Source organism: Phaethon aethereus (assembly GCF_964289735.1).
Source record: "Phaethon aethereus genome assembly, chromosome: 1".
In the NCBI taxonomy this organism is placed as follows: Eukaryota; Metazoa; Chordata; class Aves; order Phaethontiformes; family Phaethontidae; genus Phaethon; species Phaethon aethereus.
The window spans coordinates 189,238,628-189,263,095 of NC_138575.1; the positions used below are offsets into that span (position 1 = coordinate 189,238,628).

Genomic DNA, 24,468 nt, shown 5'->3' on the forward strand with positions numbered 1-24,468 from the left:
TTTTAGTGCTCACAACACTATGGATGTACACACAAATCTATGAAAAAAAAAAAATCACTGGATGCTGTAGGAGCATCATAACAATGTACCAACAAAGACATTCTTCCAGAAGGCCAACTAATAAATTCCCAATTCATATTAAAAAGGGACAAACCAGTAACTCTTTTTAAGCTTTCTAAATTGTAATAATATTCTTAATATTAAGAGTTTGCTTCAAGAGTTAGATTTGTTAGGCAATGACTATAACAGCAGTTAAGGCCTAAGGCTTAATATTGGGTACCTGAGGTCAATCAGCAACCTAGCACTGATGCAAGCAGTTAGTAGTATTGTATCTTTATTTATTTATTATTTTTAAAAGGCTTCTTGCATCAGTTTGCACCCTTATTTCCATTTCTTTACTCAATTAACAAATTAGTTCAGAGAGGAGGAAACTCCTGGTACAAGCATTACTTTTATAGCCAGGTCAGTTATATCTTCCATTTAATTTCTTGATTTTATACTGGATACATTACATTTACATTGGATATATTATACCAAGTAACAGTTGGGGAAAAAGTAATGCAGTGACCTAGCATTTCAAAAGTACACTGAAATAATTCTGGACACTCAGATACTCGCAGACATGCCAGACCATGATGTCACATGAGGAAGATCCATCCTACCACAACACTACTTAGCTCTGGTGATGGACTGACACACATTTCGTAATGAGGTAAAACATTCAGAGCTCTGAAGCTTGAAAGTGGGGATCCACACCTACTCTAGGGAAGGTCATACTCTGTGCCACTGCTGCCTTTCTGCCATCGGGAAACACAATTACTCAACATGGATGCTGTTTGCACAAGGAAATGGCCATCTTGGGCAGAACAGAGTAGAAAAGTAGTTTTAACAGCTTTCAATATGTACTTTTATTTTGTTATTACTGACGACTTTCAAAAAGCATCAGTCAGGTAGAAAAGGTGTGCCTTTGCTTTATTGTCCACAAAAGACAACATCTACAGTGCTTCTTCACACTGAATTGATGGGGTTTCCCATGTGTCCTCATCTGCCAAGTGAGCCATCTGTGAAGTCTGATCCACAGGTGCTTTCTCACTCTGGGCTATTAATAATGCATCTTCTCCTCCTGCTAACTGAAGGTCAGAGCTACAAGAACAATTAGATTCATCTAGTTTGTCCGTCAAAGACTCTGCTGTAGTTGCAGTTGTAGAGGACTGTTCAGTCTCTGTTTCAGCTTGTGGTTCTGTTTTAAAATGAAGTCCAAACACGTTATTTCGGATGAGGTATCGAACACACTGCAAAATCACATTCCTTTCATGTCGGATGTCCTGGGCCAGTAACTGGAAAGAAAGAAAGAAGAGAAGATGATGCACATTCCTCTCTGTTGCTCTGTTGCTGATACACGCCTAGCAAGATGTACATCTCTACTCAGCAATTCTGAGCATCTCTGAATTTAAATAGTTGGCGTTCTCATACGAGTCCTGGACACACAGAGCAGGAGACTACCTTACCAGAGACAGAGCAGGAAAGCCACATATTCCCACACTGGGTGCTTTCCCACCGACTGACTGGGGTTTTGGCAGGGCCGGTGAGCATGTTTGACAGCACTACCACACAGCTTGCTGGACTGGGAGATCTAAAGGCTTGCTGTCCCCTCTGCCCTCACACCAGCTCACACTGATCAGACCCCTTACTGCGTTGGTTCAACTTACCAGCCAGGAGAAAACAAACCTGACAATTAGCAGCAAGCAGTGGGGCCTTCTGGGTGGGCTTTGTTGGTTTGTGGTAGGTTTTTTTTCTGGGGGGTTGTCAAAAACTAACCAGGGTGAGCAAAAGGCCCAGCATAAGAGAAAAGAAGAGGTAAGACCAGGCATGCAAAGAAGAGGTGGCAAGTAGGGAGCTGCCCTTCTGGGCAGCAGCAAGCTGCTAGACCAGTGCCGGATGGTCGTCAAACAACACTTTTACAATTACAGAGGCTCATAATGGTCACGATTCACTGTGTTACTCGAACATAACTGTACCACTGAAATGGATGAAAAAAACCCACACATGCCCAAAATGCACCTGTTTAAGCATTGCTCATTTAGCCCCATTAATGCACTAGGGCAGGTAGAACAAGTGACAATTCTGATGGAATCTTTTGGATTAAGCTGTCAGTCTCAGTTTCCTCAGGTGGTATAGAACATCACAGAATATACCTATATACCAGGAATTTCTCCCCCAATTATCTGACTGTATACCCAGATTAACACCTGAAACAAAGGACTCATTCCAGGCCATGTATTCCAGTACATCAGGATAGCAAGTCTATTAGCATCTTTTACACTTTCTGGGTTACACTGTATCTGTAATTTAATATCCCATGCATTTTTAATTGGAAAACCCCTATAAGTAAAAGGTACTTAAAAATACAAGGAAAGGACATGTTTCAACAGATACCAGACTATGGATTTAAACAGCAGTAACTGGTTTGGGCTATAGTCCACCAACCTAAATCTAATAGCTTAATCCAAGTCCTAGAGGCCTCCCTCATCTCCTTTAACCTCACTAAAGTTCTTTTTGGTATTAAAAAAACCGAAACAAACCACAAACCAGCCAGAATGCTGAAGGACTTTTTTCATTGTGTCAGCTGAACTAGTACTCTGAACAAACAGGTTTAAAGCAAGTGGTTAAATCTGTAACTACCTGATCATTTGCAGGAGATCTGTATTACACACCCTAGCTAAATTTGGCTTGTTACATCGCAGAGAAGCTTTGTTGTTGTTATAAGTTTCAACGGTAGTTTAGCCAGCCACTTTAAAGTGTGCATATTTCTATTTAGACTAGTTACTAAGAGGTGTTACAAGCAGCTGACACCTAAAATGGGCCTTCAGAAACCTCCTGTCTGAACTAAGAGAGGCACATTAGGGCAGGGAAGGGAGAGCATAGCGATGTTCTCTTTGCTGGACTGGGAGAAATTGCTGAATTCCCAAATGGCCAAATACAGGCACAGATAGGATGCACCATCACCCTATCAAAGAATGTATATTTGTTATTACAGTTTTTAATGCAGGGATGGGTATCAGTGGAGTGATGCTGCACAGGCTTTTTATTTTGTCAGCATACACAATGGCTAAACACACATTACTGTTTGCATGGCTACAATAAACACGTTTTAATAGTGCCCAAGCACACTGCCGAATGAGTGCCAATAGACATCTGCAGCTATTCTCCTACCTCCCCTTTTATTTTTTAAAAGCATCATTTCAGTGATACAACATCTTCTTAGCAATCCCTCTTCCTTACCTTTTGGATAAATTCTCAGCAGCGACTCACTGAAGTTTCAGCTTTGCTTCCTCAAGGTTTTTATACACTGACCATTTCTGACAGCGAAAGCCTACCTGCAAATCTCAGGCACTCCTCCTTGACTCACAGACACAGTACACATCCTTTAACAACAGTTTTGAGCAACATTAAAAGGAAAAAAACCCCACCAAAATACAATTTAAAAAATGGACTATATTGGCAAGCTACAATTCAGGCTCCCAATGTTCTGCCAGCTTCTCTCAGCATGTGGGACTTCGTATGACTTTTTTTCCAGAGTACTCACTGCTTTGATCACCAGCAGCTTTGAAGTACAAGAGATAAAGACAACTGCATGCTTAGGGAGCTACACAAAGGGCAAACACTTCCTTTTCAGTCACTAGGAGTTTCAATTCTTGGCAGCAACGGTAGTACGCACTAAAAGGACTATCAAGGGATTTCTCACACATCTGCAGCTTGGGATGTGGCTTATCAGGTATCTCTTGCCTACACATCCTGTACTGTTTCAGAGCCCTTATGTCAGTCATATTCTTTCTCCTGTGCTCTGCCCACAGCAAGTTTTCCTTTAACAGGGGAACTTTATGCAGGCTATTTACAGAATCACAAGGGTAGTCTACCTATGTGATACTGCTTTTGAGTACTAAATGCAATAAAAGCTGCGAAGTTTCTTTATACTAAAGAAAGTCAGCAAGCTTTCAAATAGGATGCTTTGCATTGTTACTGAGAACAGAATCATAACACCTTGGACCCACCCCTACAAACCTCTTTTTACCCTTCTGAGACATCAGTCTGCTCTTCAATGTACCACTTCCTCAGACTGGCCTACACACACCTACAGAGAAGAAACCCATGCATGTGCAGATTGCAGCTCAACACCACTCTAGTTTAAGTCACCAACACCCTTATCAACAAGATCTCTTTGCCTGCACCTGATAAAAGTAGTGTACTGAGTAGCAAAGCCGGGAGGAAAGGGAGGAAGATCAGAGTAAGTTTGATGGGATCACATACAAACAAAACGTACTGGATGCTACCACAAGGAGGGGAGAAGGAGGAATACAGGTTTCGTTCTTTGTGCAGCTCATGTTAGGCACATGATTAAGTTGCCATCTCTTGCTCAAAGTCAGTCATTATCTGAATGTATATCAGGGTATTTCTATTCATCTATTTAAGCACCTACACTTTCTCCGAGTGAAATGCTCACTTCGCTATTTTAAGACAGGACCTTTGCTAACAGACTGCTCTAACTTCCCCACAGGGAAGAGGGCAACCGCTCACAAATAGCGCTACTCTTGTATAGGAGGCATTATTTTAGCACTAAGACTGTTACCATTTCCAGCAGAGTTGGACGGCGCTTCAGAAGGACAGGCAATGCTTTCTTGCCCCAGTTATCAGGCCCTCTGGGGGGGCGTGCATTTGAATTTGAACTTCTTAACGTTGTGCCTGCATATTCTGGACGTTTTTGATTCAGGTTTCGACTCCACGGAACAGAAGTAGTTTGAGGTGTATTTCTGAGCGCAGCCTGGTTTTCCTCAGCTTTTGTTGCAGTCTTGACAGGGATTTCTTAAAGAAAAAGAAGACACTTTCATCTCAAACTTAAAAGCCTCTTTAACATGCTTATATCCCCATGCACTGGCAGTTCATTAGTACTATTCTTGCTCACACAACCTGATGTGAAGATGTTCAAGGTTTACTGGAGGAAAGGAGGATTTTGTTTGGCATGGGGTTTCTTTTAAAATAAAAGAATAATCTCTAAACACTCACAGAAAGGAAAACAAGATATTTAAATTCTGCAATACAAAAAGAAAAATAGAAGCAGTAAGAGTTGAACAAGATTTTCAAACCTCTTCCTTATTATCACCTAGAAAGTACATTGTTTCTGCTTCACAATAGAGCTTGCTGCAAATTTGGCTGCTGAGAAAATCATGATACAGTTAGGGCAGAGGATGCCCAAGTTCAATTCCCTGCCTGCTAGATGCTCTCTGTAACTTGGGGTAGGCAAGTAAGACATAGTGACTATCTGCACAAACAAGGAGCAGCAGCAGTTCTCTACCATACATTGATGCATACACTCAGAGAAGCACAAAATCCAAGTACTACAGAGTTCAAGTCTTCCTGCAACACCCAGGGGCCTTCTATGGAAAAAGCCCTTAAGGACATGGAAATTAGTTCACAGGGTGAGCATAAGAGCTTTTTCCTGGCACTATTCAAACATGATTTGAAGCAAGACTGAAGACAGGCTGCTTTTTTTTTCCCCAACTAGGGGAAAAAAGGCTTGGGAAATTCAATGACATACACCCTAACCAAAGACATCTTATGCCCCCACTTCAGCCCAGGACATGCTGTTGAGAAAAGGCAAGCAAAGAGGGGAGAAAAAACCCCACTCAATCTTTCAGGAAACTTCATTTGAGGCTTTGTAAAGTATGCTGTAGGGCTGGGTCGTGGGGAGAAGGAAGAAAAAAAAGCATTAGATGTGGCACAGGGTAAGTGGACAAGACCGTGCCTGTGTACCGGCTGTCGGCACAAATGCTGCGTTCTGTCCAGGTGCTCCTCCGAGACTGGGAGCTGTCACCGTACTGGGAACAAGTAATGGCTTACCCAGTAACCTGGGTTAGTGCTCAAAATTGGGAGGAAGAAGGAATGGAGAAACAAAAGAAGCAGAATAATGGCATATCCTTTTACTCCTCCCAGCCTGTTTTTATCCATGGCTTACACCAGTACTAGCACACACTGTCATTGAAAGCAAACTGGAAAGGATCTGTACACAGACTGCAAAAACAGCCCTGTGCATAACCTTTTGCAAGCTTCTCCTTACTTGTATAAGCCTAAAAAATCAACAGGTGCAAGAAAGGTCTGAATTACAGCAGTGGTAAACAGGCCAGAAATCAAAAGGCATTTCTATAGCCCAGTGTTTTAGAGATACAGCCATATTACATTGGAGATACAGCATTACATTAACATCTTTGCTAAATATAAACCATGGCTCACATGTCGTATTTTCTTCTGCAACACCTTTGATTTCTCTTAAAAATTTTTTCTCAAGAAGTTGTAAGTACTATGTAGGTTCTGTCTGGCACTGATAATCTGCAGCTTTCAGCAGTTGAGGATGCAGCCGTAAAGAGCTACTGCTGGGCTACTGCACTCATAAATGCTGCATTTATAAATAAACAGGACCTGGACAATTGGATGGGAGATGGCAAAGGATCAAATACAGAAGAGGTGAAGCCCCCCACCCTTTCCAAAGAAGGGTCATTTGTGATCAGATCTTAACATTGCTTGCAGTCCACACCAGCATAGTGACATAGGGAAGAAGGGGAGAGAAGAAGGGCAGGGGATGCACTCCCACGCACCTTCAGGCTCGCTGTCGGATGCGCTGCCGTAGTTGGCGGACAACGAACTCAGGGCAGAGGTGACCTGCTTGGGAACAACAGTCAATCCCAGCTTCCCCTCTTCGGGCACTGCTTCGTCCTTGTCAGATTCTGCAGGGAGAGAAAAGTCAAGAGGAATTTTTCCCAATAATCCTGCGTGCCAACAGCCAGCCTTGCTGCTAAATCCCCATCTCACCACTACACAAGACGGATGTTGAGCACCATTGTTCAACACTCTGGACTGATAAAAAAACCCCACACTTGCCTACCCTCTGCAGACATTCAGTGGCAAAGTAGTCTCACCACTGGTTTACAGTCCTGTCAGCAAAGCTACAGAAGCAAAAAAAAAAGTTTCCTGAACAAGAGCTTAGGCTTTCTGGTTCTTTCTTCACCTACCAAACATAATTATAGGTTTTATTATCAAGTCTAGGTAAAGAGAGAGAGAGGATTTCATAATATGTTTTGAAGTCTTGCTGGATTTAGTTCTGCAGAGGTGTAGGGTGGGGGAGAAGGATTCAAAAGCCTGTTGAGGGTGGGGGGAGAATTAGGCTCAAAGTGAGAATATAAGAGCAAATAAATTTTTGGATAGTAAAAAAGCTCATAAGGGACACTGACAACCAAGGCTACATATTAGACAATTGGTATTCAGCAGTACTTCAAACCATTTGATACTTCAATCCCCACAGAGCATTACAGACATGCACAAGTAAGTGAGGTATTACAGTCTCGAACTGCTCCAAAAGAGAACACCGGGAAGACAGGAAGCAAGCAGATGAAAAATGCTGAAATTGAGGATACTAGGAACACAGAGCCCTACCAGAAAAAGATTCCTAAAAATAAACATGCAAAATTGTGATGGCTTTAGTTTGAAACAAAGGATCTAAATGTATTAAAATCTTGGAAAGACTCTCAGATGAACAGTTCTAGAGCTAGAAGGAAAATTAGGAAGGGCTTTTCAGTAATATACCTGCATACAAGTTTCATATATACACACACACACACTACTAGAAACATTTTGCAAAACTAGTAGCCTCTTGAGACTTCTAGAAAAAGACTGGTTGCAATCATACTTTAACAAAGAAAGAGTTGTGCCCTCTCTCCCAACCCCTGTCTGTCTAAGCCTGTCCCACAGGAAAGCTGCCTCATGCTTCTTAAGAAGATTTTACTGAAATAAACACTTTTGAAATAACAAATGTTGCTCTATACTCTTCTAATATATCATTAACAATTGGCAATTTGATTCATTGAAGCTCGTCCTGTTTGGTAAAACAACTTTTAGACAAATATGCAGGTATTTATCTAAACTATTTACCTGTCTCTTTTTAATTTGAGGTCTTTTTGAGAAAAGTTGATTCTCACTGGTTTAGTAATCATGCCAATTGTCAATTACATTGGAAGCTCATGTAATGATCAGTGCATTTTTCTAATGGAGAATACATAGCATCTGCATATACTTAAGCAATTAGAAAAAAGCAGTAACTAATCAAAATAACTTGGAGTAAATGCTATTTTTATATCTCATCCAAAATGTTGAGTGCATACTGAGATTGCGTGCCTTTTCTTTTTATTTTCTTTAAATTTTTAAGAATTACTTTTAATTTGCTTTTTAGCAAATTAGGAAAACACATTTACTGGGATACATTTTCTCTTTGAGTAACCCATTTGGAGGAAGCATTATGCGCTACAGAATAGAACCGGCTGTTTCTGATCAGTAGATCCTTCAACATTTTACACCTGACAGACGCATCATCTTACCTTGTTTCTACTTATAAATCAAAAGGAAAATTCTGTTTTCTCATCGCCTATTAAATTTCTTAGCTTTGAGGGAACTAGCCACTGAACAGAACTTAAGTGAACGCATTATGCAAAAAATACATTCCCTCTAGAGCGGGCTGCCGCTGTTAGAAAGGTTTAAATACTCCAGCAAAATGTACCTATACAGTAAAATCATGGACTTCAGGTGTATGATTTTTTTTTTTAATTCTACTTAGTTATACTGTGTGTGTTATTACTTGTTATGACTATATTTCTCAATAGTATGAAAAACTGCAACTGGTTTTAATAATGTGTTATAAGCAAGTACCATGTTCCTTTTCTACCTATTACAACAGAAGTTAGCTGTACTTTGATGTAATTAGACCTTTTATCATTAAGTAAAACACAGATGCTGAGGGGAAATAGAGTTATATTTAAGCATACTTAAGTTTCCCAACACGCAGAGATTAGTGGAATAAACAAATTGCATAGGGATGCTGTGTTCTTGTTCCCACTAATTGAAGATTATGTTTTCAAGAGGAAAAACTCAGCATAAGACATCTTTCCAGGGGATGCATTCTAGCCTTGCTGCTAAAAATAGCTAGACTAAGTCAGCTTACATGTCGTATTCTCAGAGTACTGCATCGCTGCTGACTATATTATAAATAGCCATATCTGGAGAGTTTATGCTGCTGCCAGCATGTGGAAACAAAACATGCTCACCAAAAAAAACTAAGCAGCTATACTTCAGAAAACACCCACATATGGAGAATATAAAGAGTAAATTAGATAATATAGCAGAAACTAGATTTAAAAGAAAAATGCTGACATTTTAAGTAATTCACTTAACTCATACAAGGAAATCCATTTGTTTTCACATTCTAAATACTGTTATTTCAAAACAACTAAGGGATATTTAATAGTCTTTAAAAATAATTTGATTGTCTAAGTACTTTATTCTTCTTCTGGCTTTATAAAGATTTTCTTATTTTACATGTTTAGCAACCTAAGTTGGTACATGTCCTTTACGCTATCGCAGAGTATTTATGGCAGAACATGTAATATTGCACACAAACTTTTTGGTAGCACTTCAAAACTCTGACCAGTAAACAAAAGTTTCAGCATCTAAACATAATACTACTCAGATGCTATTCCTTTCCTCTCCTCTTCCTAAAGTTACTACAGCACCAATTCCTTATGGCTCAAAACACTTTCCCTTTGCTGCCTTTCCCAGCCAAGCGTTTTGGACAAAAACCTGTTCCTAATTAGGAGAATACAGGTAAAACAAGATCATTATGGTAAAGTACCGGTTAAAACAAAGATATAATTGAGGTGCTCCATTAAAAGCCCAGAAACCCTCTTAAGTTTGTCAGCTAAATATTGATTTAAAGCAAGTAATGTATTTTAAAACATACAAAGCTAAAACAAATAATATCCAGCGTGGATATTTTTCAAATCCAAGACATTCCTATGTCCTCTCTCCCAACCTTTTCTCCTCTTCAGATTAAGCATTTTTTTTATGATACAGAATAAATTTAATGCTTCCTAATTCTCACAGAAAAATCAGAACGACATAGAAGTAGTCTGCTAGATCTTCCCTGTGTGTTTATAATACGATCAACTTGGCTTGCAAGCAAACTTATTTAGAAGTGCTTCATGCTAGTAGTACCTTCAACATTCTTGTGTCAGCCTTTCCAAATCAGATTTTTCCTCCTCTTCAATGATTTTGTATTTCAGCTTCTTTCCAAACTGTATCTCAGCCAAGTCTACTAGTTTTAGCTACTGCCAGCACATGTGGACATGAATTCAGTCCAACACACACACGTATCTCAAAGACTTCTAGACTACTAAGTTTCCTCCATAACAGGCCAACACTACTAGGCCAGAAGCTCTCCGAAATGCAAGATTTACCCCATTTCCTTTAGATAAACCACTAACCCACGTTTCACAATAATCACACTGGAAATTTTCTTAGAAGACCATGTCCTAAATCAGGATTTCTCTCTACAGAAATTTCCATTTAAAAGGAATTTCTAAGTTCAAGTTTTAGTTGCATGGATGTTGGACTACCTTTAAGCTTTAAGACCTTGTTGACCCCACTGTAGCCACAGTAAAGCAATCCCGGGCTTTTTTTGGTTAGTAACAATGAGAAGATGGTAACAGGCTCCCCAGTATTCCTCTCCAAGCATACTGTAAAGCCTTGCATTAATGCATCAATCTTCTACTAAGAGAAAGTTATCCCATTTTAAACATTCCTAGTTATCCCTCTTTCAACCAAGGACAGAGTTTATGTGTTTTTCTAAATCCCCAGTTCTCCCCAGAAGTTTCTAGTTCCACAAAAGTTCAGTAATCTTTTCAGCAGCACTACTTAAAACAAAAATTCTCCAAGTTCCTTCATCTTACCAATGTCATTGTTTGCCAGAAGACTAAGAGGGTCCATGTCCTTCATGCATGGCTGAGCCGCCAAAGCACACTGTTTTTCATGTTCCTTTTCACACATGCTGTTTTCTGGTCCATTGGCTTCATTTTGAGTTCTATGTACATTATAATCATCATTATTTTTCCTAAATTTCTTCCAGAAAGGGCGCCTTTGCCTTCTCTTCTGTCTTCCTGGCTGCTCAAACCTCTCTCCATTTTCTGGAGGTTTCCACATTCCCTTCATTTTGCTGGAGAATAGAAACACAAAGTTCATACAAATGACAAGCTATGAGAATAAAATCAACTGACATAACCAAACAGTTCAGGCCCACATTTAAGGTTCAGCAACACAGCATGATTCCAGGGCTTACTCCAGCTCAGCTAACCTGCTGTGACAGACCAGACAGGTAGTCACAGCTCATCTCATTGGCAGGGCAGTGTGACCAAGCTGGAACCGAAATGAAGAGTCTGAAGTTCGTAAGTTTTATCTTTTGACAAGGCAATGGGTACGAGGACTAAGCAAGTTTCTTGATCATCTGCAGTGTGAGGACATAGTTTTCATTTCACCTTACAAAGCCAATGAATATTCCCTATACTTAATCAGTGAAGTCATTCAAAAACAGGGGGAACATGGAATTAAAAGGAATCATCTATACAGCTATAAGCAAACTTCCACTGCTGGTCTCCTTCTTCCAGTTACAGCTCAGAGAAGGATCTTACTGCACTAAATCCATTCAGCCATCTGACACCACCAATTGCAATAACTGCCTACTCCTGCCTCCAGCTAACATGACATTCATCTTTTTTATAACATGCCACGTTATCCTATAAACACAAAACATGTTTATAGGAAGGTACCTGGAGAGCCTAACAAACTCTCGTCAAAGTCTACAGGTACAAGAAGAGGTGTGACCCAGACAGAAAAGCAGTTATAGAAGTGACAACATAAGCTTCCTGAAACAATTCAGCAAAACAGGACTGCAGCTAATCATCAGCACATAACAACCACAAAAGACATATAAGATCTACAGTCTTGAATGAGCCCCATGGTTCGTTTTACTCTGTACCCTCTCCCTTAGCCTCACTTACAGCATGGCAGAGGTGCTGTTATTCCTAGTCAATCATGTAATATCATACTTGGGCAAGAGCTCCTTCCTGAAACTTCTCCCTGGGTCTAGAGTCATGCACCTGCATGCAGAGTCTCATATGTATATTACTACCCTGGAACCTTTGTCACTGACAAGCAGACAGTGGAACATGTGAGGAATAGAAAAAAAGAGCATAAAAACCAGGTGAATGGTCACCTTTCTCATTGTCTACTTTTCAGCAGTGTACCACTTAGAGACGCTCTCTGACTACTCCTCCCAAGACACTGAAGGTTTTGTGTTTCACGCTGTGGAATGCTGTGTGAATGTCTTGGCATCCCTGAAATCTTGCAGGAAGGCATTAATATTTTGTGAAAAAGGACTTCTTTTGGTTTGTCTTCATTCTGATGTCTAAAATGGTCATTTGGTGCCTCCATCCTTCTTGAGTTACAAGAAACTGTGTATAACTGCATTCTAGTCACCTCTTACCACCTATGCAATTTTTCTAGACCTCCATCATACAGCCCTTCCAAGCCACTCAACTTCTTTGCTTGTACAGAAACGTTCCCACTACCAACATTCCTCTCTTCCATACCTTTCCAGCCTAATTAAGTCCTTCTTGAGAGGAGAACAAGGCCTGCAATAACATTCAAAATGGCTTTATATCGCAACAAAACATACTTAATTTCATTCTCCAGTCGTTTCATGACGGTGTCTAACACTGATTGCTCAGTGCTGATAACATCATCCACCATAGTGCTCCTGTGGCACAAGAGGCAAGCCACCACCTTTTTGTGCATCAGTCTCTCATCCTCAAAAGGAGGCTAATATTAGGTCCCATAATTTAACTCCTATCTCGACAGAGAACTACATTTCTGAATTTGTACAACCGGGCTCTAAATTCAGAATGTTGTATAACCTAGAAGATATTGAGCAAATATAGGCTCAATTAGAGGTGTTGTCCTTGACCAAGGGTTAAAAACAACATCCTGATTTCCCTGGGGCCTCAAACATCCAGAAAGAAACCCCAAGGTCACAAACATATCCCAGCAAACATCAGCCTGGCACCTGCCTTCCCCTCATGAAAGATGTACTCTTCACTTCCCATTCAGAGGGGATAAAGAGCCATGCGCTATTAATCAGCTGTTGCAAGACACCACACAGACTGCCAAAGTGGTCCTTCTGCATCTCTAATCTCACAGGCGGGGATGCTGAGAATTAGCAGTTGTAAAGCACTTCAGAGAACCACAAATGGAAAGCGCCATAGAAGTGTTAAGTATCTAATCCCTTCTAAATCTTGCTTAGCTATTTGCTTTAATAGTACAGCTTGCAGAGAACAAGCTGTATTCTATTTTTGCCTCATGCATCAGTAAATTTGCCTGATAAGCACCAATTCCAGAATCTTTATTGTTGATATACATAGCAGAAACAACAGCTTTCTGGACAGTTCATCAAGTCTATAGTGCTAGCAGTTCAGGGAAGGGAGAGGAAAAAAAGAATAGAATTTCTAAACCCAACAAGAGTTAAAAGTCACTAAGTGAAATCAAACAGCAAACAACCTTGAGTTTTGAGGGCTTTGTTTTTCCCCAAAAAATGTTCCAGGTATAAAATTACTAACACATGTAATAGGTAAGTATAGAATTGCTGATGGACATTTAAGACTACACAATACACCCAACTCACAGCCACAACAGTTACCGAATAAACCTGTAGACACCAAAGAGTTTGTTACTGTGACAAGCAAAACTCATCTTTGCTGGTAAGAACCTCCAAACATAATTCTGTATGTTTGCGGCTTTAGTCTCAATGCCTACATTTGGTTCTTCGGGTCCAAAGCACTTCTGCAACTTTATATCTTTCGAAGGAAGTTTGTACTTTAGTCTTTTATGAACCTTTCCTTCCAAAGTCACAAAATGCAACTGGGTGGAAGGGGTGGGTAAGTGTTGGGTCAGCACATGGTGCACCAAAGTAATTTGCACTGTCACTGTTGAACAAATCGCACTAGCCTGGCCTGAACCCTATTTTGCACTAGTTCAACCACATTACCATGATGCAAGTTTTATTTTGTTTAGTGTTGTTCCCCATTTAAAAAAAAAAAAAAAAAAAGCAGACAAGCTCCACTCTCACTTCCATGCAGCATCAAGTGTGATTTAGCAAGAGCCCCATAGAAATGGGTCTTCTCCTGCATTCCAACTCAGTCATTTCCATTTGAACAAGTGTTATTCTGGGGGCATGGATCATTATAACACTTTTTAAGTCTTCTCACAAGGCCCTAAAGTAGAGCTAATGAAGTTAGCTGGTTCCACATAACACTGACACTGCAGGGAGAAGAAAAGAAAAAAGATCATATGGGGAAGTAATTCACAATATAAGGGAGAGAACAGCTAAAAACCCAACAGGATTAAGTATTAGGCCCAGAACAAAGGTAGCAGATAGATAGATGATGGAAGGTAGAAGAAAGAAGTAGTACTACTTAAGCTATGAAAATAATAATCAAGTGAAGAGAGAAGGAATATTTATCATCTGGAAGGAGAGAGTAAGAAGCCAAATCCACTCATAAAATCTCTCTTGGCCATCTCCAGGCATTAAAGGATTAGACCATGTGGATTCATTATGTTGCATGACTTCCGTCCCCATTATTTCTTATTCAGAGACCCAGGTTATGCTGATCTAACGAATGGCCACTAAAATGTGGTTTTCCTCAAACAAGCCAGAGTGCAGAATCCAGCACAAAACCTCAGATTTCTAATACAATTATTGTTTAATTTAACTGAAGTGGACTTTGAAGCACTGTAAACAAAAGAGCATTACATCTGCAGTTTGCCAAATGACCTGTCCTCTGTTAAAGGGCAGCTAGATCATGTGTACTGTAAAGGCACTAAGTGCTGGGACACCACAGTAAGAGAGCATACTTCTGAACTCATTAGGGGGAAAGTAACAAGTTTGTTTCAAACCACTTACCCAAACTGTTGGGTAGTCAGCACTTCCCCCCTTTCTTCCTTCTGCATCTGCATCGCCTTCTTCCTTTCAATGTTTGCCGATGTAGGAAAATTTCTAGAAGAAAAATAATATAAAACACCACTGATTCTTAAATGATTCAGTGTACTTTGTCAATTCACCCTTTACCAAACCAGCACCCTCTATAAACATAATAGATTTTTGAAAAACATAATAGATTTTTGAAACATTTCATGTTAGTTTAACAGACTGTTTCCTCCTTAAAAAGGGAAGAAACCTGAGTGCATTTATGCTTACATACTCAGACAAAAAAAAAAACAAAAAACAAACTACTAAATTGGCATCATTAGGTTTACCAAACCATCAAACAGGCTACTGAAAAACAGTCCAGTCATACTTACGGACCCTCTGCCTGTCCCTACACATAACAGCACAATTTAGTCCTGCAGTGTTATTTTTCTGGTGCTTCAATTAGAGTATTTGAAGGATCTTAAAATGTACAACATGCCTTTAGCAAACCAACTGCTGAGTTCTTGTAATACGAAAAAAAAAAGTTATAAGAACAGCTCCTGGGTGCACAAGATTCATTTAAAGTGATAGTTAAGGAAAAGCACACAAGTTTCCTCTCAAGCAATATTCAGTATTGTGCTTGCACGCTGACCTCTATTTCACCAAAATTACTGCCCCTTTTTTCTTCCAGCTTCCAAGAAAAATTGCTAAGCCATGCAGATCAAAACAAATCCACTGTTACAACCATCTCCCAGACTCTCCCTCTCTTCCATTCTCCTCCTCCCTCCCCATCCTTCCCTGCGGACGAACGCTACGCTGGTTCTAACATGCAAGGCCTGCTGCAAATTACCGTCAAAGCCCAAAAATGGCTATGCTGGGTTGCTCTATAAACATTAGTTAGCTAAATCCCAGTGCTTTGAGATAAAGGTGGCAAATGGGAAACACACACACACCCCCACCAGCTTCTGGACAGAAATGCAAAATATAAATATTTGATAAGTCTATTAAAACGGAGTAACGACAAACAGCTACTCACTATATATAGCTATCAAAAAGGACACGTATCTTTCTTTAAATATTTAATCTTATCACATGCATCTTCCCTCTTTTACAACATGAATGTTAAGCGTCACACTGATGCAAGACAGCTTCAACTACATACCAAGGGAAAAAGACAAGAAGCATTTCCTATGAGACACACCTAAACACGTTACAAAATTTGTCTCATTTAAGAGGACTTGAACACGAGCTGTCAATGACTATTTTCATTGGATTTCTCCCAGAAATCTGCCATACAGCTCAAGTAAGCATAGGGATGTGATGTTTTATCTCCACTCTTCCCCCATCAGCTACATTTATTCATCCATGTTGTAACACTCCCAGCACACACCAAGCGTGCAATGAATTATTTAATCTCAAGAGCTTCACATTGACAAAGACCCCAGTGCTTGGCATCTCTCCACAGTTTTAGGATAAGGTGATTTCCTTCACATGACTAGGGCTCACAGGAGGGAAGAGAGCTATAAAATAAATAGTTATGCTCGAAAGACCCCCAAGCTTGTCATAGAAATTTCTTTTAAAAGAAATTTTTTCTTTTAAAAGAAACAAGCGTAAGGGAAGACCCTTAATCCTGGAGCAAAGTCGTCTTCAAAGTGCTCCTGTAGTTATGCTGATTAAGGACATATTCAGACACGCTCTCACAACATGATTTGAGACGTGACTGCCTCCCACTTTCATTCCTATGAGTTACCACTCCCTCCACCAAGCCACCGTAATGGACTCCACGAATGCTTTCAGTTCGATTTCTTGCCAAGACAGACAGATTTCTCTTACACCATCCTTCCAGTTGACACAAGCAGTAACTAACAGCTAAAGAGAGCTCAAGTCATAAGTCCAAGTATGCCTCCAAAAGCACATCTGAAGGCACCCACAGTGGCTGTGTCTATTTTCTCCAGCTCTTCTCAAACGTTACATAGCATTTTATCCACTACCTTTACTTTGTGCAGAAAATGTATCTATTTTGACAGCACATGTGCAGTGTGTTTCATTTCATTCAGAATGGGCAAATGAGCATCTGCTAGTTTATTCTTTCAGCTTAGGACTTGGTAGGCAGTAAGCTCTAGACGTTCAAGTCCGCAGGTCACCAGCCTCAGTACAAGGTAGACTGGGTTCACTCCTCCCCACATCCTCTGCTGTGTGATGACGAGGCTGGGCTAAGCTCACCAGTGGGTCCTGGTGGGACCTGGACAAGTCAACCCCAGCTGTCCCTACAAGGAGCAAGTGGACCAAAGAGGCACAGACCAAGGCTACCCACCCACCCCAATGTACAGACAGCTTCATCAGTCACTACAAAGGCTTTAGGAACCTAAGCATTTACTGTAAGAGAGGGAGTTAAACCAGGATGTGATAGTCTGGCACAGCAGATTTCATGAAGGAGCCAGTACTGCCCGAGAAGGAAGCCCCATTTCATAGCAGCTGCAGCTTCTAACTGTAGACACTTCTATAACCCAAACTGGAAGTTTTTCAGTATAAATTGTTAGGATAGCCTGAAAACCAGTTGTCTGGTGTTAAGATGAGTAAATTACATATACATCAATGAAGCGTCATGCAAGTAAAGGATACCCTAAGCTTCCAGAGACAGGCAATGGTGACACTGAGCATATTCACCAAGATGTGTGCCTTAATGAATTACTGAATACATTTTTTTTCCCCAATAAACGAGTGCACTAGCCAGAGTCATCCATGTTTTATAGGCCAGCATACTCTATCTTGCTTACATAAACATCAGAGTAAACTAGCTCTTAGCAAGCCGTGGAAACAGCTCTGCCAATGTCTGTTTCTATAGCAGTTTTACACAATGAGTTTCTGAGTCAAGAGCTATACAAGTTTATCATCTTTATAGGAACAGCACTATGATCAACTTGTCTCAATAATTTCTTGAGCTGGTCTTGACTGCATATGCACAACCAACAGCAAAGGGGACATGGATAGTCCAAAGGGAACAAAGATGGCCCAACAGAGAGCTGATAAAATCTTGGTTTAAGACTCTCAGGCATTTTATCAGGCATTGCATCTCTAGTGTGATTTTACTATATGCTAGTTGAGGCAGTTTTATTGTTAATCCTGCAGTTCAGAGTCAACTTTATTGTATCTACGTTTACCTTGATCTACCAACACATTCCTTCTACTTTGCTTTATCTTCTCTAATTTTAGCAGGTGCTAAGAAACTATTTTCTTTATTACATATTTAACTACTATGAATGCAACATCAGGGAGGATTCCAAGCTACTCTAGGATTATCTTTATTCAACTAGAGAACCACAAATTAATTACAGGTGGTGTGGTTGACAGTACTGGCCTTCATTAAGCACATGCTCAGCCTGTGAGATGTATTCCAAGAAATACAGCAGTCAATCCCTAACTGAACAAAAAACTCCTAACAGATTAAAGAAACAGGGAGAGGAGGGCAAGAATTTACAAGGAACACAAAAGATCAAGAAAATCCTCCAATGTTATATTAGGATCTGAGAAAAAGTAAATTTACCAATTCACTTTAACACCAGAGCAGCCTTGCAACATGATTTCTAATGACCTTTGCTAAAGAAGAGTTGGTTAGAAACAGAGGGGCTAGCAGGACCCAGATCTCACTTGGGAAGACAGCAATACATTCTGACACATTAAGGAAATTCACTGTAGATAATTCCCTTTAAGCTCGTGTTTAAGAAAAAATATGCTGAAAACCGCACATTTCTCAACACTTAGAAGGGACAGGACAAATCAAAAAAAGAAAAGTAACTGTAATCACCAAAGTTGATGTCAGACTTCACAACCATCTGTCCACAAAACATAGGGAAACCCTGAGATCCAGTGGAACTTTACCTCTATTGCTGTTCGTTTAATTAGATTGCCTGGCTCAGCAGGTTCAACAGGCCACAAACCATTAGAGTGTCTTTTAGGTAAGCAGAGACATGAAGGCTGCAGCAATGAACAGGGCATTGTACAGAATCAGACAGGAAAACTGCATTCCAACCCAGCATACTTCATCCAGAGATACTCGTGCCATACCAGCTCTCCCCCTTCTCTTCCCTCTATGTGAGTAAGACTGCACTTTAAACACAGGCTCTTTCTAAAAGGTTTTAAGCAGGATACACAACTGAGCAACACAGCAGCTAATTAAGAAGAAAAATCTCAACTCTGTAAGTAATTATTTATAGCGGCTGAAAGAAAAAGCAAGACAGGAATGTTAGGGATGCAGCATGGAAACACACATGTTAAATCACTGCAATCTAATTAGAAACAAACCACTAACAACCTAAAAAGATTCATTCTTAGCTCTGACTGGAGCTTTTAGAAAGGAAAAGGCTTTTTCCTGTTACCATGAACCAAAACTGCCTAATAGCTCAGACTCCCTCTGGTGTCCTTTTTTTCTGTACAATGCAGTTTTACTGTGAGTCAACAACAGACCTTCAGTACTAAACTGATGCTTTGCTGGCAACCCAGTTAATGCTTCACAAAGGTTTCAGCTGGGTTTCTCTTATTTTTTTTAATTTTTAATTAAAAAAAAAAAAGAAAGGATGTTAGTACAGCTTCCTTGCTGTACAAAGAGTAGCAAAAGCCACCCGGGTAGTCATTCTACACCCATCCATTATAGCTAAACAAGATGCCTACAGAAGGACTGAAGTACAAAATAAACCACAGCACTACTCCATCTAGCGGCCTTGGTTTAGAAGGTCCTAATCCCATACTGCCTTTTTTGGTTGGTGGATGTGACTACAAGACTTTATTTCCATTGATTTTACTGTACTGCAGTGAACAAAGGCTTTCAGCAATGTTGTACCACAGCCAAATTCTATTAATCTGTAAAAAATCAACAGTATCCACCATGAGATTCTCTAGAAACTCAGCAAAAACAACCTCAGGCAGAGTATCATCCTTAGAATTAACTATAGATAAATGCTGCTTTGACTTGCAGCACCTATTCCTCAAGCAAACAGTATCTAAAACGTGATTGTACATTCAAATCCTGCTTCCCTAATGTTCTAGTATACAGTAGAGCACGTACTGACATACACACCTCAAACATCATTTCCACACTTAAACCTTAGCATCAGCCACTAGACAGGAACTTGCCCAAACACCTACCAAAACAGAAAAGTGTATGAAAAGCTGCAAATAAGTATCAGAGACTCTGCACACAAGTATTGATGTTTTTCCTTGGAGCTACTGTTAGAAAATTAAGTGTAGGCCACCAGACAGACAAATCTAAGGACATTTTGGGTTATGCTAGCCCTGTTAGCACTTCATATTGTAAGTAATAAAGACATGGTTAAGTATCACCACTGGGGGAACAAAAAACACACCACAAAAAAAGGACAGCAATATGTAGACTGAAAGCAAATAAAAAACAATCCCTCAAGTATATTTTGAGTAACAGGAAACCTTGGAACCAAAGCTAATCTAACACCAAACTTGTACTTCCACAAGATCATAAGCAATTTTTGTCTGGTTGACTATGGAATTTTAAACATGTGAGAAAATAAACTTTTGTTTTTGTTTCTGTATCGACAAGAGCCATTTTTAAAAAGAGGAACCTACAGATTATCTTCATTTGTAAAAAATTAACAGCAGGTGCAAGAGTTGACTGCTGTGATGTGCTGACATAGTGATAAGAGTTCCCTTTGCCTCTCTCAAATTTGCAGAAAAAGCTGAAACCATGTCCAAAGGGAAGTTAAAACTTTCAGGGATGAACTTATGTGGGGAGAAATTTTGCTTCTCAATACAGCAAAATGTGATAGGAGACAATAAAATAAAAAACTCCTACCATACATTCGATTTATTTTTCTTTTTCTTACAAAGCCACTGTGAAAAAACTTAAGTGAATTCAGGTTCAAAGCAAGAATGCATTAACATTGCTTTCTGACATAAATGCAGGCTGGATTCAGACAACTGGGTTTATTTTCAATAAAAATAAAAAAAAAAAAAACCAGGCAACTAGTATACTGCCCTAGCTCACCACATCTTGAAATTAAATTTTTTATCACATCCCACTCCGCATATAGCAATGTCACTCACAGAAACAAAAGCCATGTACTGATCACTCACAAGACTATATTCTAAGTCAGGAACAGAAGTGAGGAAAGCCTGCAGCATCCTTCACCTGCTGGAAAAGGGTAGATTTTAATCTGCTCAACTCTGAGGAAAAAAAAATAATCAGTGGGATAAGGTCTACAAAAGCACTGTGTAAATCTGTAAACACTTCAATGCTGGTCAACAGAAAAAAAGTTATACCACCTCACATCAGAGAAGGAGAAATACTGCTTACATGGAAACTTTACCTTGCACCCTAGGTCCAATGTGAGTTAGACTACATGAGACAGCATCCTTCACGTATTCTCTTCTCTTTCAGTAGGAAAGTGTCAAGCAAAGCAGCAAGTTCTTAGAAATTAGGAAAACTCCCTGTTGGGGTCTACTGGGACAACTTAAGGTGCAGAAGTTTGCACACAGCAGGATGCATTACAATTATAATCAGTACAATAGTTTGTACAGCTTTCTTAGCTATTAAAAAACCACCAAGAAAAAACACACATTTCTGACCTAAAATGTCTCCATAATCAGCCTAAAAAGAATGAGTCATTCACCCAACCCAGGGTACCAAATCAAACATCTGGGAAAGGTACTTGCTTCTCAGTTGATATCTTGCCTTCTATTATAATCATCCAAATGATTACGGTCTCTGCAGCTTGCATGCTCCTGGCTCAGGCCTTCTGACACAAACCACTACCACAGCAGCTTTGCAGAGCCAAAGGAACAGCAGCAGCAAGCACATGCTGCTGCTGCTGCCTTTCAGCTGTCATCTAATGATCACACAGGGAAAATACAGAAAAACAAATTCATAGGTCACAAGTCTTACTCACTTTTTTCTTTCTTCTCTCCATCTAGCAATCTCTTCTGGACTATCTAATTTTATTCTTTTAGCACCAGGTGCATGTGCCTAAGGAAAAAAAGTATTTCATAGGTGTTTAAAAGGTGAAGGAAAAAACCCACAAGGAAAGGAAAAAAAAAAGCATCATTCCGTCAGCTATAATAGTATCATATACTATTTTCATCCCCAAAAATGTTGAGACCACACACAGCGATTATAAAATGAATCCATTTAAAAAACCCACCATAGTATTCAACATATTTTCATCCACAATATTGTCTTACAATAGATTCTACTCAGGTGATACGGTGATACGTTTTCCTTCCAGAAGGATGAAAGCAAGCATCTGAAGAATGGGCAAGGGGACTACAGTAAAGATTGCATAGACTCATATTTTGGGCCCAGAAAGATACCTACATTCTTCCAGTGTATCTGCACTATCTTCTCATGTGCGCTGAAATTGCAACCTTCTTCTGTGCACTGCAAGACAAGGGGATGAACTTAAGACACACCAAGTTACACAAACAAATCATAAACAAGCATTCGAGCACACTTCAAACAAACTCGGTGGCAAATGCCTGTACAATTAGTTATACAGAATCTTTAAGCTACCCAGTTTCAAAACAAATGTGATTGTAAACACAGTAAAAAGGAATAATGTACTTTTAAATTTCATCTCATTTTAGAATAACCAGTGAAGCCAGCATATCTGATAATTGGAGATAACGTGAAGTTAACCTAAGAGTAAGATTTGCAAGACCCCAATTTCAAATTTTGACTCTTCTTTGCAGTAAAGAAGTAGATTTTTTTAAAATAAGTTTTCAACATAGTCTTTTCACATAAAAATTTTACATGCTATACTGATGTCAATGAATTAATTCCTACCACTGGGGTGACCTAGCAACACTTCACAAGACAGACATTAAAATTACTTCAACAATAAAAAAAAAAATACAACTAAGACCTCCCTTACACACAGCATTCAGAAAAAATACCCTACTAACACTTTTTGTAACTCTGGAATCTCTAAGTCTTCCATTCAAAAAGTGAGTACAGCTAACTACTTATCAGGCATAAAGTTAAAAATCAAAGTGTAAATAAAACAATCCAAACTCATCAACCTGTTTATGTTGTGAAATATGTTCATCATACTTCTCCTGGTTTTTATAGCCACGGTCACAGGTATCACAATAATGAGAGAAAACTGGCTCCTTTTTCTTTTTGGTCTGGGGGGAAAAAAAAAAAAAAAGACAACATCATCTCAAGATTGCAGTTACAAGATAGTCCCATTTTTAAGTAGGTGTAAAACACTTTCATAGAATCTTTGGGTTGGAAGGGACCTCTAAAGGTTAGGACCTCTAGAGGTCATCTAGTCCAACCACCCTGCAATGAACAGGGACATCTTCAACTAGATCAGCTTACTCGGAGCCCTGTCCAACCTGACCTTGAACGTTGCCAGGGATGGGGCATCTACCATCTCTCTAGGCAACCTGTGCCAGTGCTTCACCACCCTCATAATGAAAAATTTCTTCCTTGTATCTAGTCTAGACCTACCCTCTTTTGGTTTAAAATCTACTGCAACAGAGCCTGCTAAAAAGTCTGTCCCCATCTTGCCTATAGGCCCCCTTTAAGTACTGAAAGGCTGCAGTAAGGTCTCCCCGGAGCCTTCTCTTCTCCAGGCTCAAAAATCCCAGCTTTCTCAGTTTTTCTTCACAGGAAAGGTGTTCCATCCCTCAGATCATTTTTGTGGCCCTCCTCTGGACCCGCTCCAGCATGTCCATGGCTTCCTTGTGCTAGGGACCCCAGTCAATACCTTTGGCTTGTTATTTTCTTCTGGAAAATGTTTACTGAACCCAGGCGCTTGCTCGCCTTGCCATTTCTGGGAAAAATTGCCATTTGCACCTTCACAAAAGACAAAAAAAAGACCCAGTTATACATGCAGCTGGTAAAACACATCCCCTGCTACCTCGGTGTGGTGAGGAAGAGTCTGGGGGAGAGACGAGCCAGGGCTGCATAACGAGCACGGACACATGCTCGGAGGGAGGGGGAGTCCTCCACCCCCCAAGGGCTAGGGACAGCCCCAGGGTCTCCACAGGTGAGGGACGGGAAGGAGTCCACGGGCCCGAGAGACGAATTCCCCTGCACCCCTCACCAGCGTGCGGGCCCTGCGGTCGCTCTGCGTAGGCCGGCGGGTACCAGCCGGGGGCTGGCGCGTAGCTGTCAGGCGGCAGGTAGCTCTCGGCGGGCGGGTAACTCTCAGCGGGTGGCGGGTAGCTCTTGGGCTGCGGGCAGCTCTCGGGCTGCGAGGAGCTCTTGGCGGGCTGCGAAAAGCTCTCGACCGGCGGGTAGCTGTTGGGCGGCGGGCAGGGCCCGGGGGGAGCCCAGAAACTAGGCTCCCAGGGAGGCGGCGGGCAGAAGAAGGGCGGGGGTAGCCCCAGCGGAGGCGGGGGGTACCAGGTGAAGGGGTTCATGTCAGGCCCGCAGCGGCCGCCCGGGTGCAGCCCCTGCTCCCCGACGTGCTGCTTCCACCACGTGGGGCCACACCAGCGGCCGCTACAAAAGACGTCCCTTCCGGCGCTTCATCGCTCGCCCAAGAGTTAAACCCGCCTTGGCCAGTGCAGGCGCATACGTCATCTGGCAGCGCCGGAAATGCGGG

The 24,468-nt window shown here is 40.7% G+C and overlaps 1 protein-coding gene across 1 annotated transcript; it reads right to left on the bottom strand.

Moving 5' to 3' along the window:
* Positions 1-995: 995 nt before the first annotated feature.
* NUFIP1 (nuclear FMR1 interacting protein 1) lies at positions 996-24,286 on the bottom strand (the record flags this gene model as incomplete). Its single annotated transcript, XM_082006965.1, has 10 exons — positions 23,965-24,286; positions 23,626-23,714; positions 22,934-23,038; positions 22,230-22,292; positions 21,805-21,881; positions 14,885-14,977; positions 10,824-11,086; positions 6,648-6,776; positions 4,628-4,860; positions 996-1,337 (listed from the first exon to the last, which is right to left on the bottom strand). Exons 1-10 carry the CDS (start codon positions 24,281-24,283, stop codon positions 996-998), a joined length of 1,713 nt encoding a protein of 570 aa, XP_081863091.1. The 5' UTR covers positions 24,284-24,286.
* Positions 24,287-24,468: the final 182 nt, after the last annotated feature.